A 12,416-nucleotide genomic window follows, 5' to 3' on the forward strand; every position below is an offset into this window, starting at 1 on the left:
ACTTTATTCATATTTATTCTTTTTTTTTTCAAAACGTGTTCATGGTGTTCAAGAACTGGCAAACCTATGTTCACGGGTTTACAATTTTGTTTGCAGTGGTTTTTTTCATCAACACTCCTGTAAATTTACATTTGTGTTTCAGCCGCTTATAAAAAATATATTATTATATAAATAGTGCAGAGTGGTGCTTATGGTGATATAATTAATATCATTTCTTTCATACATCATTACGCTTATGAAGGATTTATTTAAACGCATTCTGTCAAGTAGGTCATTCTGGACAAATCCATCCTATCTACGAACCCATATTTAATTTCGCTATATTAAGCTTCTTTCCTGTATGATGTGCTTAGCCAATCAAAGTGCATTAAAAGTTAATATACAGAAAATTTATATGATTTCATACTGAAATACGCACGAAATTATAACGTTTGCAATACATGTCCACCCCCGTTGAAATGGTAGCGCCTGAAGAGTGTCATCCACGCATGCGCAGTTTGCGCAACTAAAGGCACACGAAATGGCGTCTCCTGCAGGTAAGAGCGCCGTTAAATCTTTTGTACCGCTTTTGTAAAAATATACATATACATAAAGATGGATGTACATTTTGTTGCCAGTTATGTAGGGTAAGTTATATGTTTGATAAAAGGCGATGGATCTATTAAGTGTGTATGTTATCGAGTTTGCCGGTGTGGTTCGAACCGGTTCCGTTTGTCTGCGTGTAAAAATGGGGGAGGGGTCGAAAACTGCGGCACTTTACATTTGGCTTAGCTTCAGACAAATCCGAGTCGTTTCTTTAGGTGATATCAAACGAATTTACTCTTATGGTTTTATACCCATCTTATTTCATTTTGAGAACCAATTTACACGTGCCGGTCTGTTGCTTGGCAACGCTCGAGCTAAAGGCGGGTTAACGGTTATTAGCACGAGAGCTCAGCGCGAATGTCTGTTGTGAATGATGTTCAGATGTGTTGTGACATAATTAACGTTACTTGTTCTTATTCATAATCCCGTAAATATCAATCACAAAATGCCTCTGTTTCAATATCAGTTGTACAATGTGAGTCACTAGAATCAAAACGGTTCTTATTCTTTCCTTTTATTGTCGTGTTTATTTGTGAGTGGCGCTTGCTCATTGAAACCTACCACCAATTCTCTCTTCTTTTACACTACATACTTTCTATACTATATTTTCTTTCTTATTTTATTCGTTTGTGTTTTGAAAGAATTTAAGATATTAAAAGTTTGTGTTTTTTCTCGCAGATTACAGCAGTTTCGGACAGGCCGGAAGCCAACAGGGGTATGTATAACAGATATAGGGTTCCCTTGATACTCAATGTTTTTTTTTTGTCTTTATAAAGAAGGTTTATCCTTATTCACTAATAATGGACACCTGGAGCATTCATGTTTAGTCATGGAAATGTGCTGGTCAAAAAATTAGCCAATCCTGTATGTAACGTTTATTTGTGTTTATCTTGAATAAACTGAGAAAAGAATCTTTTATTATCAGATACAGCTCCTATGCGGCCCAGCCCTCTCAACAGGGTTATGCACAGGGCACTCAGGTAAACGTCATCCTAAAGTATTTTCTTTTTTCCCATGCTTTTTGTCGAGATGATTATGAAACAGGAGCTGTGAATGCAGCCTGGTGCAAGTGACTTACTATATATACTTTCTTTTTGTTGTGTAGCAGTCGTATGGTCAACAGCAAGGCTACGGTTCATACAGCCAGCCGGCTGACTCGACCTACTCCCAGACCAGCGGCTCCTCCAGCAGTTATGGCCAGCAGGCATATGGATCATCCTACGGACAGCAACCACCAGCCAGTGGTATGTTACTTTTTTACCTTTGATCCATTTTTGTGGATTTCAAAGGTCAGTTTCTCCAGTATCTCCAAGCAGTGTGTTTATTCAGTAACTTCATTTTTTACTCATTGTAGGTGGTTATAATACCACTCCGGCCGCTCCGCAGGGCTACAGTCAGCCTGTGCAGGGATATGGAGCCAGCAGCTACGATTCCACCACAGCTGCTGCCTCGTCGACCAGCAATAGCCAGACATCTTATGGTGGGCAGGCCAGTTACGCTGCCCAGTCTGCATATCCTGGATATGGACAACAGCCTGCTGCTGCTGCTGCAGCTGCTGCTGCTGCACCTCCCAGGTATTGGGCTCACTCTGTTCTTCGTAGTCCTCTAAAGATTGGCAGTGAGTTGGTCACCGATTGTAATTTGTGTCCTTCAGCAGCTACAGTTCTGGCAGCCAGCAGCCCTCTGGATATGAGCAGAGCTCGTATTCCCAGCAGCCTCAGCAAAACTCCTATTCTCAGCAGCAGCAGGGAGGATACCAAGGCCAACAAGGAAGCTACGGACAGCAGAGCTCCTACAGCCAGCAGGGAGGATATCAACAAACTCCTTCCCAGCAGCAAAAGGCTCCGCCTGCCAGCTACGCACCACCTTCTGGGTCTTATGGACAGCCCCCTGCTAGCCAATATGGACAACAGGGCAGTACTGGAGGAGGCTATGGCCAGGCAAACTATAAACCATCCAACCAGTATGGTAAGTCTGCTGGTATTAATTTGGCAGATACTCATATCCAAATGTGAAAGCTTTAGTGAGGCATTTTTCTTTCACAGGTAATTACAGACAGGACCATCAAAACGGCATGGGCGGAGGTGGTTACTCAGGCCCTGGAGAGGGCCGAGGCATGGGAGGGGGGGAGAACCGCGGGCGTGGCCGGGGTGGGTTTGACCGGGGGATGATGCGAGGAGGTGGTGGCATGCGAGGGGGCATGAGCCGTGGAGGCATGGGGTAAGTGTGCATTTGTGCAGTCTCACTTCACCAACTTTCTTTCCCTCAGACAGGAGCTGAAAGAAGCCATACAGGGCTGAGAGCTGCGCTATATGCTTAAATCAGCAGAAATGTAACTTCATTATTTGGAGCCAAAGCTTGAGTCATAACTGTAATTTCACTTTTGTTTGTTATCAAAAATTGTTTTAATTAATATATCAGAATCTTGAGTATTTAAGCTTTAAAAATGTAGTTTGATAAATCCACAATTGTTTTGATGAGATGCCAAACTGATTTAAAATCCTGACGTGCTGCTGCTCTCAGCTCTGCATCATTATGCCTAAGGTAAGATGAATGAGAATGTGTTTTGGGAAAAGTTATAATAATTTCAGTCTCTCATATTCCCTTTATCAATAAATATGTTTGAGGGATCTTAATTAACAAGAAGGATTTATTAAGTTCAGGGATGCACCGAAATGAAAATTCTGGGCCAAAACAAAAAATTTTGGATGCACTTGTCTGAAAACCAAAAATGCTTTGTAGTAATAAAATATGAGGTAATTTTGTAAGACTTTAAAAAAAAACACACAAGCCAATGAAACAACCCCACTTTTATTGTCATTTTACCAGTGTTGACCAGAACAGCTGTATTACACCATGCTACAGCACAGTAGTGCTATTGCAAACAGGAACAAGTTTACTACATAGATATTTCCTTCCGGCACATCAGTCAGACTTTGCTTTTCCAGTGAGCATGTGGTACATGAGAACACTCATTCATTGAGTGGAGCATCAGTCCACACAGTGATGACGGCTACAGGGAGTGTGAAACCTGCACACTCAACACTGCAGGGTGGTGCGGCATGCCGTTTATTTTCGGCTCATATTTTCACCTCTTTTTAATTTTCGGCAGCTGAAAATTCGGTGCATCCCTAATTAAGACATTAGAGTATGAAACAAAATAATTAAACGGTGGGAAGGCACAGTTCATTAGATCTGTGCTCCGAATGGCTATAATAAGATTGTCAGTGCATAGTGTGATCCTTTAGGATAAATCCAAAAGGTGTATAAATCACTCAAAATGGGATTCTGTAGGTCTGCCTGATAGAATTATTTTCAGTTAGTCTCATTAAGTCTTTTACTCATTTACTCTCAATTGTAAGTTACATTTTGGGTTATTTTAGAAAGGGACAAAGGTTTTAAAATGGGTAATATTTACTAGCACTGACCATAAATATCAGTGCAGGTTTTGAAAATGTTTCTTGTAGGTGTAGTATTGCATAAAATTACCCAATGTTTTTAAATAAACAATATTGGTTCCCAAAGAGACTTTCAATGCTGCCAAAAGCAGGAAGCCAACAAAATAAATATGAAAGTGAATGCAGTGATGCTTGACACTAGAGCTGCACGATTAATCGTTAAAAGATCCCGATCTTGATTCAGACACCCTCTCGATCTCATTTCTAAATGACAACGATTCCCCGAGTCTATTAAACCTTTACCAAAATCTTACCGGATCATTCAAATCAGTGTTCGCACTGCCGCTGACACAGAGAGCAGTTAGCATGTTTGGTTAAGAAACGTCTTCACAAACGATCTTTTCAACTACCGTATTTTCAGACTACAAGTCGCACCTGAGTATAAGTCGCATCAGTCCAAAAATACGTCATGATGAGGAAAAAAATGTTTAAGTTGCACTGGACTATAAGTCGCATTTATTTAGAACCAAGAGAAAACATTACCGTCTACTGCCGCGAGGGGGCGCTCTATGCTGCTCAGTGTAGACTACAGGAGCACTGAGCTAGAGGTCTTCACAGTGCACCCGGGTCGGGTCCGAATCTATTACCTTGGGTCCCGGGTCTGTTTAACATTGTGTGTAATACCCGTGCGATCGGAGTCATCGGACTCGGAGAACACCCGGCTGTGATCAAAGACTGCTTGTGTTTTTTGTAACTTGGAACTTGTAAAATTAGGAAAAGAAAAGGGTGAGCCAAAAAAAGTGATCGCTCTCTCTCTCTCTCTCTCTCTGCCCTTAGAATCAGAGTGCGCAGACTCAGAGTTAATACAAGTGCACGCATGGTGATAATGCTTGCAGACTTGACACTAATATTTAATATATTTCAAATCAGCAACACAATCTGAGGTGAACTGTCACATGAATGTTTTCTATGACGCTCAAATTGCGTTAAAGCATATTTTAGGTTGATACAGCTAGCACACATATGCAGTCTCCAGCGCATTTCATGTTTCTATGGCAACCAGTGAGGGACACTTCGACCGCCAAACTGCGTTTTACATTTTCTCCCATTTTTATATTATAAATGAACCGTTTAATCTTAAATTTTTAGTGGTCAGATTCAGACTCGACGCAGAGCAGAGAGCACAGAGATGATAGCAAATAAATAACGTCAGCGGCCATGGCATTGCACGAGTGATCGTTATTATAGTTCAAAAGGGCAAACAGTTGAGGTTATTATGCGAATTAACTCGAGTCAGAATGTACATGTGCACAGTAGCATTTGTCATCCGTCACCGTGACATCAAGTGGACTTTTGAAGCTGAAATAATGAGTGGATTCAGCTTGGACTTGGAATAACGAGAGGAATAACATGGTTACCTTTTTTTCCGAGGATTGTAATGCATCACAGTCAGTCCGGTACAAGGAAGAGAGACTACGGCTCTTTAAATTAGGCAAGACAAAAAGCAGTATTTTTCGCAACAGGTTTATTGACTTTTAATAAAAATTTAAGGTGGAATATGTGACATTCGGGTCCAGTCGGGTCTGTGTCTTCCCGGCGGGTTCGGGTCCAGATTTCAAATAATATACGGGTCTGGGTCGGGTCCGGGTAGACATTTCTCGGATCTACACGGGTCCGGGTCCAGCTTTTGAAATATTAGACTGGTCCGGGTCGGTTCGGTGTAGTACATTACGGGTCTCTTTCGGGTTCGGGCACGAATTTTTGGACCCGTGAAGACCAATAATGTTTTCTCTTAGTTCATTTCTCTTGGTTCATATCAAATACATTTTGATAAATAAGTCGCACCTGACCATAAGTCGCAGGACCAGCCAAACTATGAAAAAAAGTGCGACTTAAAGTCCGGAAAATACGGTACACAGTATTATTTCAGTCTTAGTCATTTATATCATCACAGAAATACTGGGATAAAGTTTATAGTTCAGATATAAACATTGCTGTCTATATGGCAGTGATCAAAATATAGCAAATCCCCTTTTGAAAATACTGCTCTTCAAATAACGTTTGTGTCGATTGCAAGTGACTTAAAAATGTATTTGTCAATGAATTTTTCATTCAAGAGAATTGTTTAAAAAAGCTGATTCATCCAGTAATGAAACAAGGGAAGTAGGTTTATGAGTGAGTCGTTGAATCTGATTTAAACAACCATCATTCTAATATAAAATAATTGGGGTCTTGAATATATTATATATACACTATCAGTCAAAAGTTTTTGAACCGTAAAATGTGTAATGTTTTTAAAGTCTCTTCTGCTCACCAAACCTGCATTTATTTGATGCAGGTTTGTAATTATGCTGGAAATTCAACTTTGACCACAGAAATAAATTAAATTTTAAAATATATTCCAATAGAAAGCAGTTTTTTTATTGTACAAATGTATCACAACATTACTACTTTTACTGTGTTTTGGATAAAATAAATGTAGGCTCTGTGAACAGAACGGAATTATATTAAAAAAAAAATCTTACCGTTCAAATACTTTTGGACTAATAATGTATATTAAAATGTTTAATAATTCATTCAGATTAATTAGACACTTTTAAATAGACTGCAGCAATAACATTTTGTAACACATTATTTTATTTAGTTCAGAATCGTAGGAGAATCGTGATCTTTATATGAGACCAAAAAATTGTGATTCTCAATTTATCCAGAATCGTGCAGCCCTACTTGACACAAAACCGTTATTACAGAACTGCTTGCCCCTTCATTTGTATTTTGAACGTGACCCCTGCTCTGCATATTAAAATATTTGTTGTATTACTAGACTTTTTTTTAACTGAACTTGTGCAGTAATACTTTTAAAGTAAAGTATTTTGGTTATGAGGGTGAGCTCCAAGCTGATAAAATACACTGCATTATCTTTCTCTATTTAAAAAGGGTATGTTTTCTTTATCTGTTACACATTTGGATTGCAATTGTCTTGTGCATTCTGAAACTTTTTCTTTAACATGCTTTGTCGCATTTATACGCTACAGGTAACAAAGTGAGAGCCATGTAAACACATCAATACTTTTACAGTACCACTACTCAGTTCTGAGTCTGGGCCGGCAGCCTTTTGAAATGGGGACTTAAAGTTGGTGGTGTCAAGAGGTGTTCCAAAAGTGTTTTTCCTACAGGAATCAGAAAGTCTTGTTTTGCAACCAAAGAAAAACTGTAATAATGACCTAAAAATACAAGTTTAAGCTTTTTATAAAAGTGTTTTGATAGCTTTTTTTTTTGTGTTGTGTAATTATATCAGAAAATTTTATGTAAAAAGAAAAGTGGTGTTATGGTTTACCTGCTTTTTATTTTTTTTCTTTGACTAAAATGCATGTACCAGCTTTATGTAAGCAGATTGTTTCAGATACAGCCACAGACATGCTACTCCTTCATTTTGGTGCAGCTGCCACCAACATGCAGTTAGATCCTTAGTGAAGACCAATATTTTCCAGATTTGGGTGTATTGCATAAGCTCATTTTCATTTAGAGTTGGTAGCAGTGCTGTGTCTGAAACAATTACATCTCATTTACAGTGTACAAATTGCTGGGGTTTTCCACCTACAATAGTAATAAAGATCAACTCTCACTTATGCTCTATATAACCCCAATACTGTTCAGCCACTAATGTCTTACAATTGTAAGTCGAGCAAGTCAGGCGCAGTGCACAGACATTGTAATGCTACAGCACCCCAACTGAGTGTTACTCTCAGCAATATTGTTTTATAAGGGGTGCTTGTTGAGGGTTAAGAGTCAGTTAGAACTGTGAAAAATGCCCCCATTACCCTTTTTGTGGTACCGAAGTGGCTGTTTTAAGGGATATCGCCTTCATATCTTCGCTTATTCCCCCAGCATCGCTGGAGACAGAGGTGGCTTCATTAAGCCTGGTGGTAAGTTTAATGAGAATCACAAGAATATACACTAGAATTCTCTAACTTTTATGGGTGTTTTTCAGAAGGGAAATAATTAATGCCTTGCAGAACTACACTGCCGGCTAGAATTAAGAGTTTTCAACTTTTTCCATTGGTTCGTAGAGGAATGGTTCAGATCTATATTTATTGGTTAAAAATCCTAAGTGTGGACTCCAATGAAAGGTTACTTTTGCCTTTATTATCAGGAGTTAATGGTAACTGGCCGACCCAGCCATGTATAGTATCACCATTTCAGTGTTTTAATATTTTATTCAATTTTATATGACATCAGGTATGGAGTCCAATTTGGGTCCTTGGTTTTCAAGGGTTTTTGCAAATATATATTTATATTTAAGGCACACTGCAATTAAAACTATGTAGCTTCTGAATAGTTTCCTCTTAATACTTTCACAATAATCAAACCATTCTTGGGTCAACCGCATGATGGTATTTTGTCATTTTATGTCTTTGAATGGTCAGAAAGAGTGTGCCGGGGCAGTCTTGACCAAAAAAATGGTAGGATAATATTGTCAGGTGCTTGAGAAGCTTAGCTTGTAAACTAACTTATTTTTCACTTTCTTTTTGTCCTGGTGTCCTACTTGATGAAAACCTGAAATAGATGGTGACACGGGTAAGGTTGGATTTTATAAAAAAAAAAAAAATATATATATATATATATATATATATATATATATATATATATATATATATATATTGTCCTTTTTCACTTCAGCTTTTAACACTGTCTGTTTTCTGCAGGACGTCCAGAGGAGCAGGATGATTCTGAGAACAGCACTATCTACATCACTGGGCTGACTGAGAACGCTACATTAGATGAAGTCGCTGACTTTTTCAAGCACAGTGGAATCATTAGGGTAAAATTCAGTAAAATGAAATGGCTTCGGAAAGATTAATGGCTTGTTGTTAACCCATGTTTCAGTATTAGACCAATAGAAACATGTAAAGGGTTGGGTTACGCCATGCGTCAAATGGTCCTTTATTGAATTTCTTGAAAGTTATGATTGAATATTGTTTCATCTTGCTTTCTAAGATAAACAAACGGACGGGCCTGCCTGCTGTAAACATCTATACAGATAAAGATACTGGGAAACCCAAAGGTGATGCCACCTTATCCTACGAAGAGCCTCCATCTGCAAAGGCAGCAGTTGAGTGGTTTGATGGTGCGTTGAACTTCACCTAGATCATTCCAGAATTTCTGTCCTTTCATCATGAGTTCTTAAGATGAAATAATGTTTTCCCATTAGGAAAAGATTTCCAGGGGAAGAAGCTGAAGGTATCCATGGCCCGACGCAAGCCCATGATGGGGATGATGCGTGGGGGCATGCCAATGAGAGGAGACCGAGGTGGCATGATGGGACGAGGAGGTACGCTGATTTAGAAGCAACAGAGAACCTCTTAAGTTTCTGTTTTTCTTTACTGAAATGTCTAACCATCATGTTGGAATTGGCTCTTTTCCTGCAGGAATGATGGGTCGTGGTGGGATGGGCAGAGGTGGTGATCGCGGAGGATTCATGCCACGTGGGGGTCCCAGGGGAATGGGCCGTGGAGGACCTACGGGAGGAAACATGCAACAGAGGGCAGGAGACTGGCAGTGTCCAAATGCGTATGTATTTCAGTAGTAGTGCAGTGTTACTCAATGATCCATTTATTGCCTTCAGCCTCTGATTTGAGTCTTTGTTTTTCTAGGGGATGTGGAAACCAAAACTTTGCTTGGAGAATGGAGTGTAACCAGTGTAAGGCACCCAAACCTGAAGGCTTTGGACCTCCTCCCTTCCCTCCTCCAGGTTACTGTCTTTTTGTATTTAAACCACAGTGCTTCAGATATTTGCATGGCTAGTATTCACTAACTGTCTTTTGGGATTCAGGTGGCGACCGTGGTCGTGGTGGACCGGGTGGGATGCGTGGCGGCCGTGGAATGGACCGTGGGGGACCTGGTGGATTCCGTGGAGGCAGAGGTGTGGATCGTGGAGGTTTCAGAGGAGGACGTGGCATGGACAGAGGTGGTTTTGGAGGAAGGGGTCGTGGTGGGCCTCCTATGGATGACATGGGAAGAAGGGGGCGAGGAATGGGACCGCCTGGCAAAATGGATATGAAGTGAGTATGTTTCTGTGGAAGTGTGAAGGTTTTGTAGCCACAAAAAGGAACAGAAATGCATGATTTATTTATTTTTTTTGCAGGGGAGACCATCGTCAGGAACGGAGAGAAAGACCATATTGAGAGATGCCTCGCTGGTCAACATCTCCCCATACCTGTTGGTTTTTCACATTATTTTAAATTTGCAATTCCATATTTATAAATGGTTAGTATGGAACTCATTACTGCTTTGCCGTTAGTCCTCAGTGAACGTTTTATTTTTTTACTTTTGTGTTTTGTGCTTTGTTCTTGCTTTTCTGGTCCAGAAATATAATTGAAACCAGATGCACATGTAAATGCAGGGTGTTCAGTGTGCCATTTGGATTTGTCAGAAATATATTTGTGGAACAATGTGAGGTGTTTTTGTTTTTGTTTGTTTTTTAATTCCCATTACCCCACATTTGCTTCATTCTGCTATTCATGAAGAAAAAAAAACATATTGTGGCTGTTTTAAATGCATGGCTGTAAATACTTATGCCATGTACTGGTTTTCTGCGTTTAATGTAATTACTTTAACTAAACAGTGTCTCATCTTCAGTGTGACTGAGTAATGTAAATAGCTGATGCTATTCAGTCCCTTATGTCATTTCAAACAGTGTTAAAAGAACTCACCTGAAAAAATAAAATTCTGGAAAACAGGTTTACTTGTTTTCGTCCATGTTCTATACTGTATTTTTTCATTATTTTTATTCCTAGTGTTGATCAGAAGGATACCTTTTTTTGAGCATCTTGTGATTGGTTGAGCTTTTGAATGTACAAAGTTTAGACTTTGTATGGTAAAAAGAGTCTTATGAGGATGTTTTGTGGTGAGCAGTTTTTTGAACAGACCTAAATGTATGTACAGAAAACCTTTCCTACAGGAGGTGTTTCGTTGTGCATGTCCAAGTAGTCACTTCACACACAGGAACCAAAGACATTTGGCCTCAGTGCTAAACAAATAACCTTGCTGCTTTAGTTTATTGCTTCCTAAAAGTTTAAATATTAACGGTCAAAGAGTAGTTTTACCAAACGTGCTAAAGTGCCGATTACTCCCCTTATTCCAGCAGATTATCTACTTTTCTGCACAATGCTCTTAATACAAGAAGAGTAGACATTCGAGACGGACTTGATTTTCACCCTTGGCTACTCGCACTCTTTACAACAATACAATAGAACAGCAGTGTTAAATATTTCCTGTACAGCATTGTTGTATATACAAAATCGAATTCGCTCATAATGTTCTCAATTACCCCTTAAAATAAATTTCAGGTAAATACTTCTCTATAAGTTTACAATTAAAAGAAGTTCATTTTTTGACACTGGCAGTGGGACAGTCCATTTGATATATCTAGGCCTGGTCTCATACAGTAGGTATTTTGATCAATTATGAGTTAAGCAAACATTGAATTTAAAGTACTATTTTGACGAGTTTATTGATTATAGTAAGTAAATTCAGCAGTCAATTTTTTTTCTAAAATAATGACTTGGACTTAGTCCATAGAAATCCTGTTTAACCCACAGAGCAGAGGTTGTGTTTTGTTAGGTCTCTTCTATAATATTTCCAACTATGCCGATAAAAATAATTTTAACTAAAAGCATTAATTTACATATTACATTATCCCTTAATCAAGTTTATTTTAAATAAGATTTGATAACCAAGAAAATCTACACTTGACCCTAACACTAGAACTCTCCTATTTCTGTTCTGTCTAATTGTTTTCTTTTTAATTATGAAAAAAATAAATTCAGTGCCATTATGGATGAGGGTGAGCGGAACGTCATTTCTTTACATGTCTACGTTTGTCGTCTGAAAAAGTAAAAAAGACATACTGCATTAGAACAACACAAGAGAAAGTGAAGTAGGCAGTGAATACTTCTTAAATAAAAACGGATTTGTCTTCATGTTGTTCACACAATATTACTTCATGGTGTGTGAGCTAATTGTATGGTGGTGTTGATGTTTTTTGTTTACTCGAGTAATTCTATAGAAAAGATCTGAGAGGAGATCCTTGAAAAATTCCCCTTCTTTATTTCTTAGTAATAACCGGTTTGTTGGTATGGAAGTGTATGGGTAGCAATATTCAATTTGGGAAGTAATATGCAAAATGACAATGCAATATGTAAAATGACAATGCATTTCTGTATTTACATTTACATTTTCCAATACATTTGTGCAACGTTTGGTGCAAAATGAAAATTAAATTACATAATTTTCATTAAACATTTATAAATGAAAAGACCGAGCTGAAGGTGGAGCGATTCAACCAATCAGATGAAAGGAGCGTTTCAGCTCCGCCCACAAGTGCGAATGAAATATTGAAGCCATAAACCGAAATGATCAAAACGTACATGG

At 38.8% G+C, this 12,416-nt stretch overlaps 2 protein-coding genes across 2 annotated transcripts in view; one reads left to right on the forward strand and one right to left on the reverse strand.

Moving 5' to 3' along the window:
- Positions 1-12,416, reverse strand: part of LOC132132339 (fish-egg lectin-like) — a 173,187-nt gene that overhangs the window by 133,279 nt on the left and 27,492 nt on the right. The window lies entirely within an intron of this gene.
- Positions 474-10,723, forward strand: LOC132132816 (RNA-binding protein EWS-like). The gene is made up of 16 exons (XM_059545344.1): positions 474-536; positions 1,264-1,300; positions 1,511-1,565; positions 1,691-1,829; positions 1,940-2,159; positions 2,240-2,553; positions 2,631-2,805; positions 7,872-7,909; positions 8,550-8,561; positions 8,690-8,805; positions 8,982-9,111; positions 9,196-9,315; positions 9,413-9,554; positions 9,638-9,735; positions 9,817-10,045; positions 10,129-10,723. The coding sequence occupies exons 1-16, from the start codon at positions 521-523 to the stop codon at positions 10,166-10,168; spliced, it is 1,881 nt and encodes a 626-aa protein (XP_059401327.1). The 5' UTR covers positions 474-520; the 3' UTR covers positions 10,169-10,723.

Source organism: Carassius carassius, chromosome 49 (assembly GCF_963082965.1).
Source record: "Carassius carassius chromosome 49, fCarCar2.1, whole genome shotgun sequence".
Taxonomy (NCBI): Eukaryota; Metazoa; Chordata; class Actinopteri; order Cypriniformes; family Cyprinidae; genus Carassius; species Carassius carassius.

Coding starts and splice junctions, on each gene's coding strand:
- LOC132132816 (XM_059545344.1), top strand. Junction 2,160..2,239: donor GCTGCTGCTGCACCTCCCAG/GTATTGGGCTCA, acceptor TGTGTCCTTCAG/CAGCTACAGTTCTGGCAGCC. Junction 2,554..2,630: donor TAAACCATCCAACCAGTATG/GTAAGTCTGCTG, acceptor TTTCTTTCACAG/GTAATTACAGACAGGACCAT.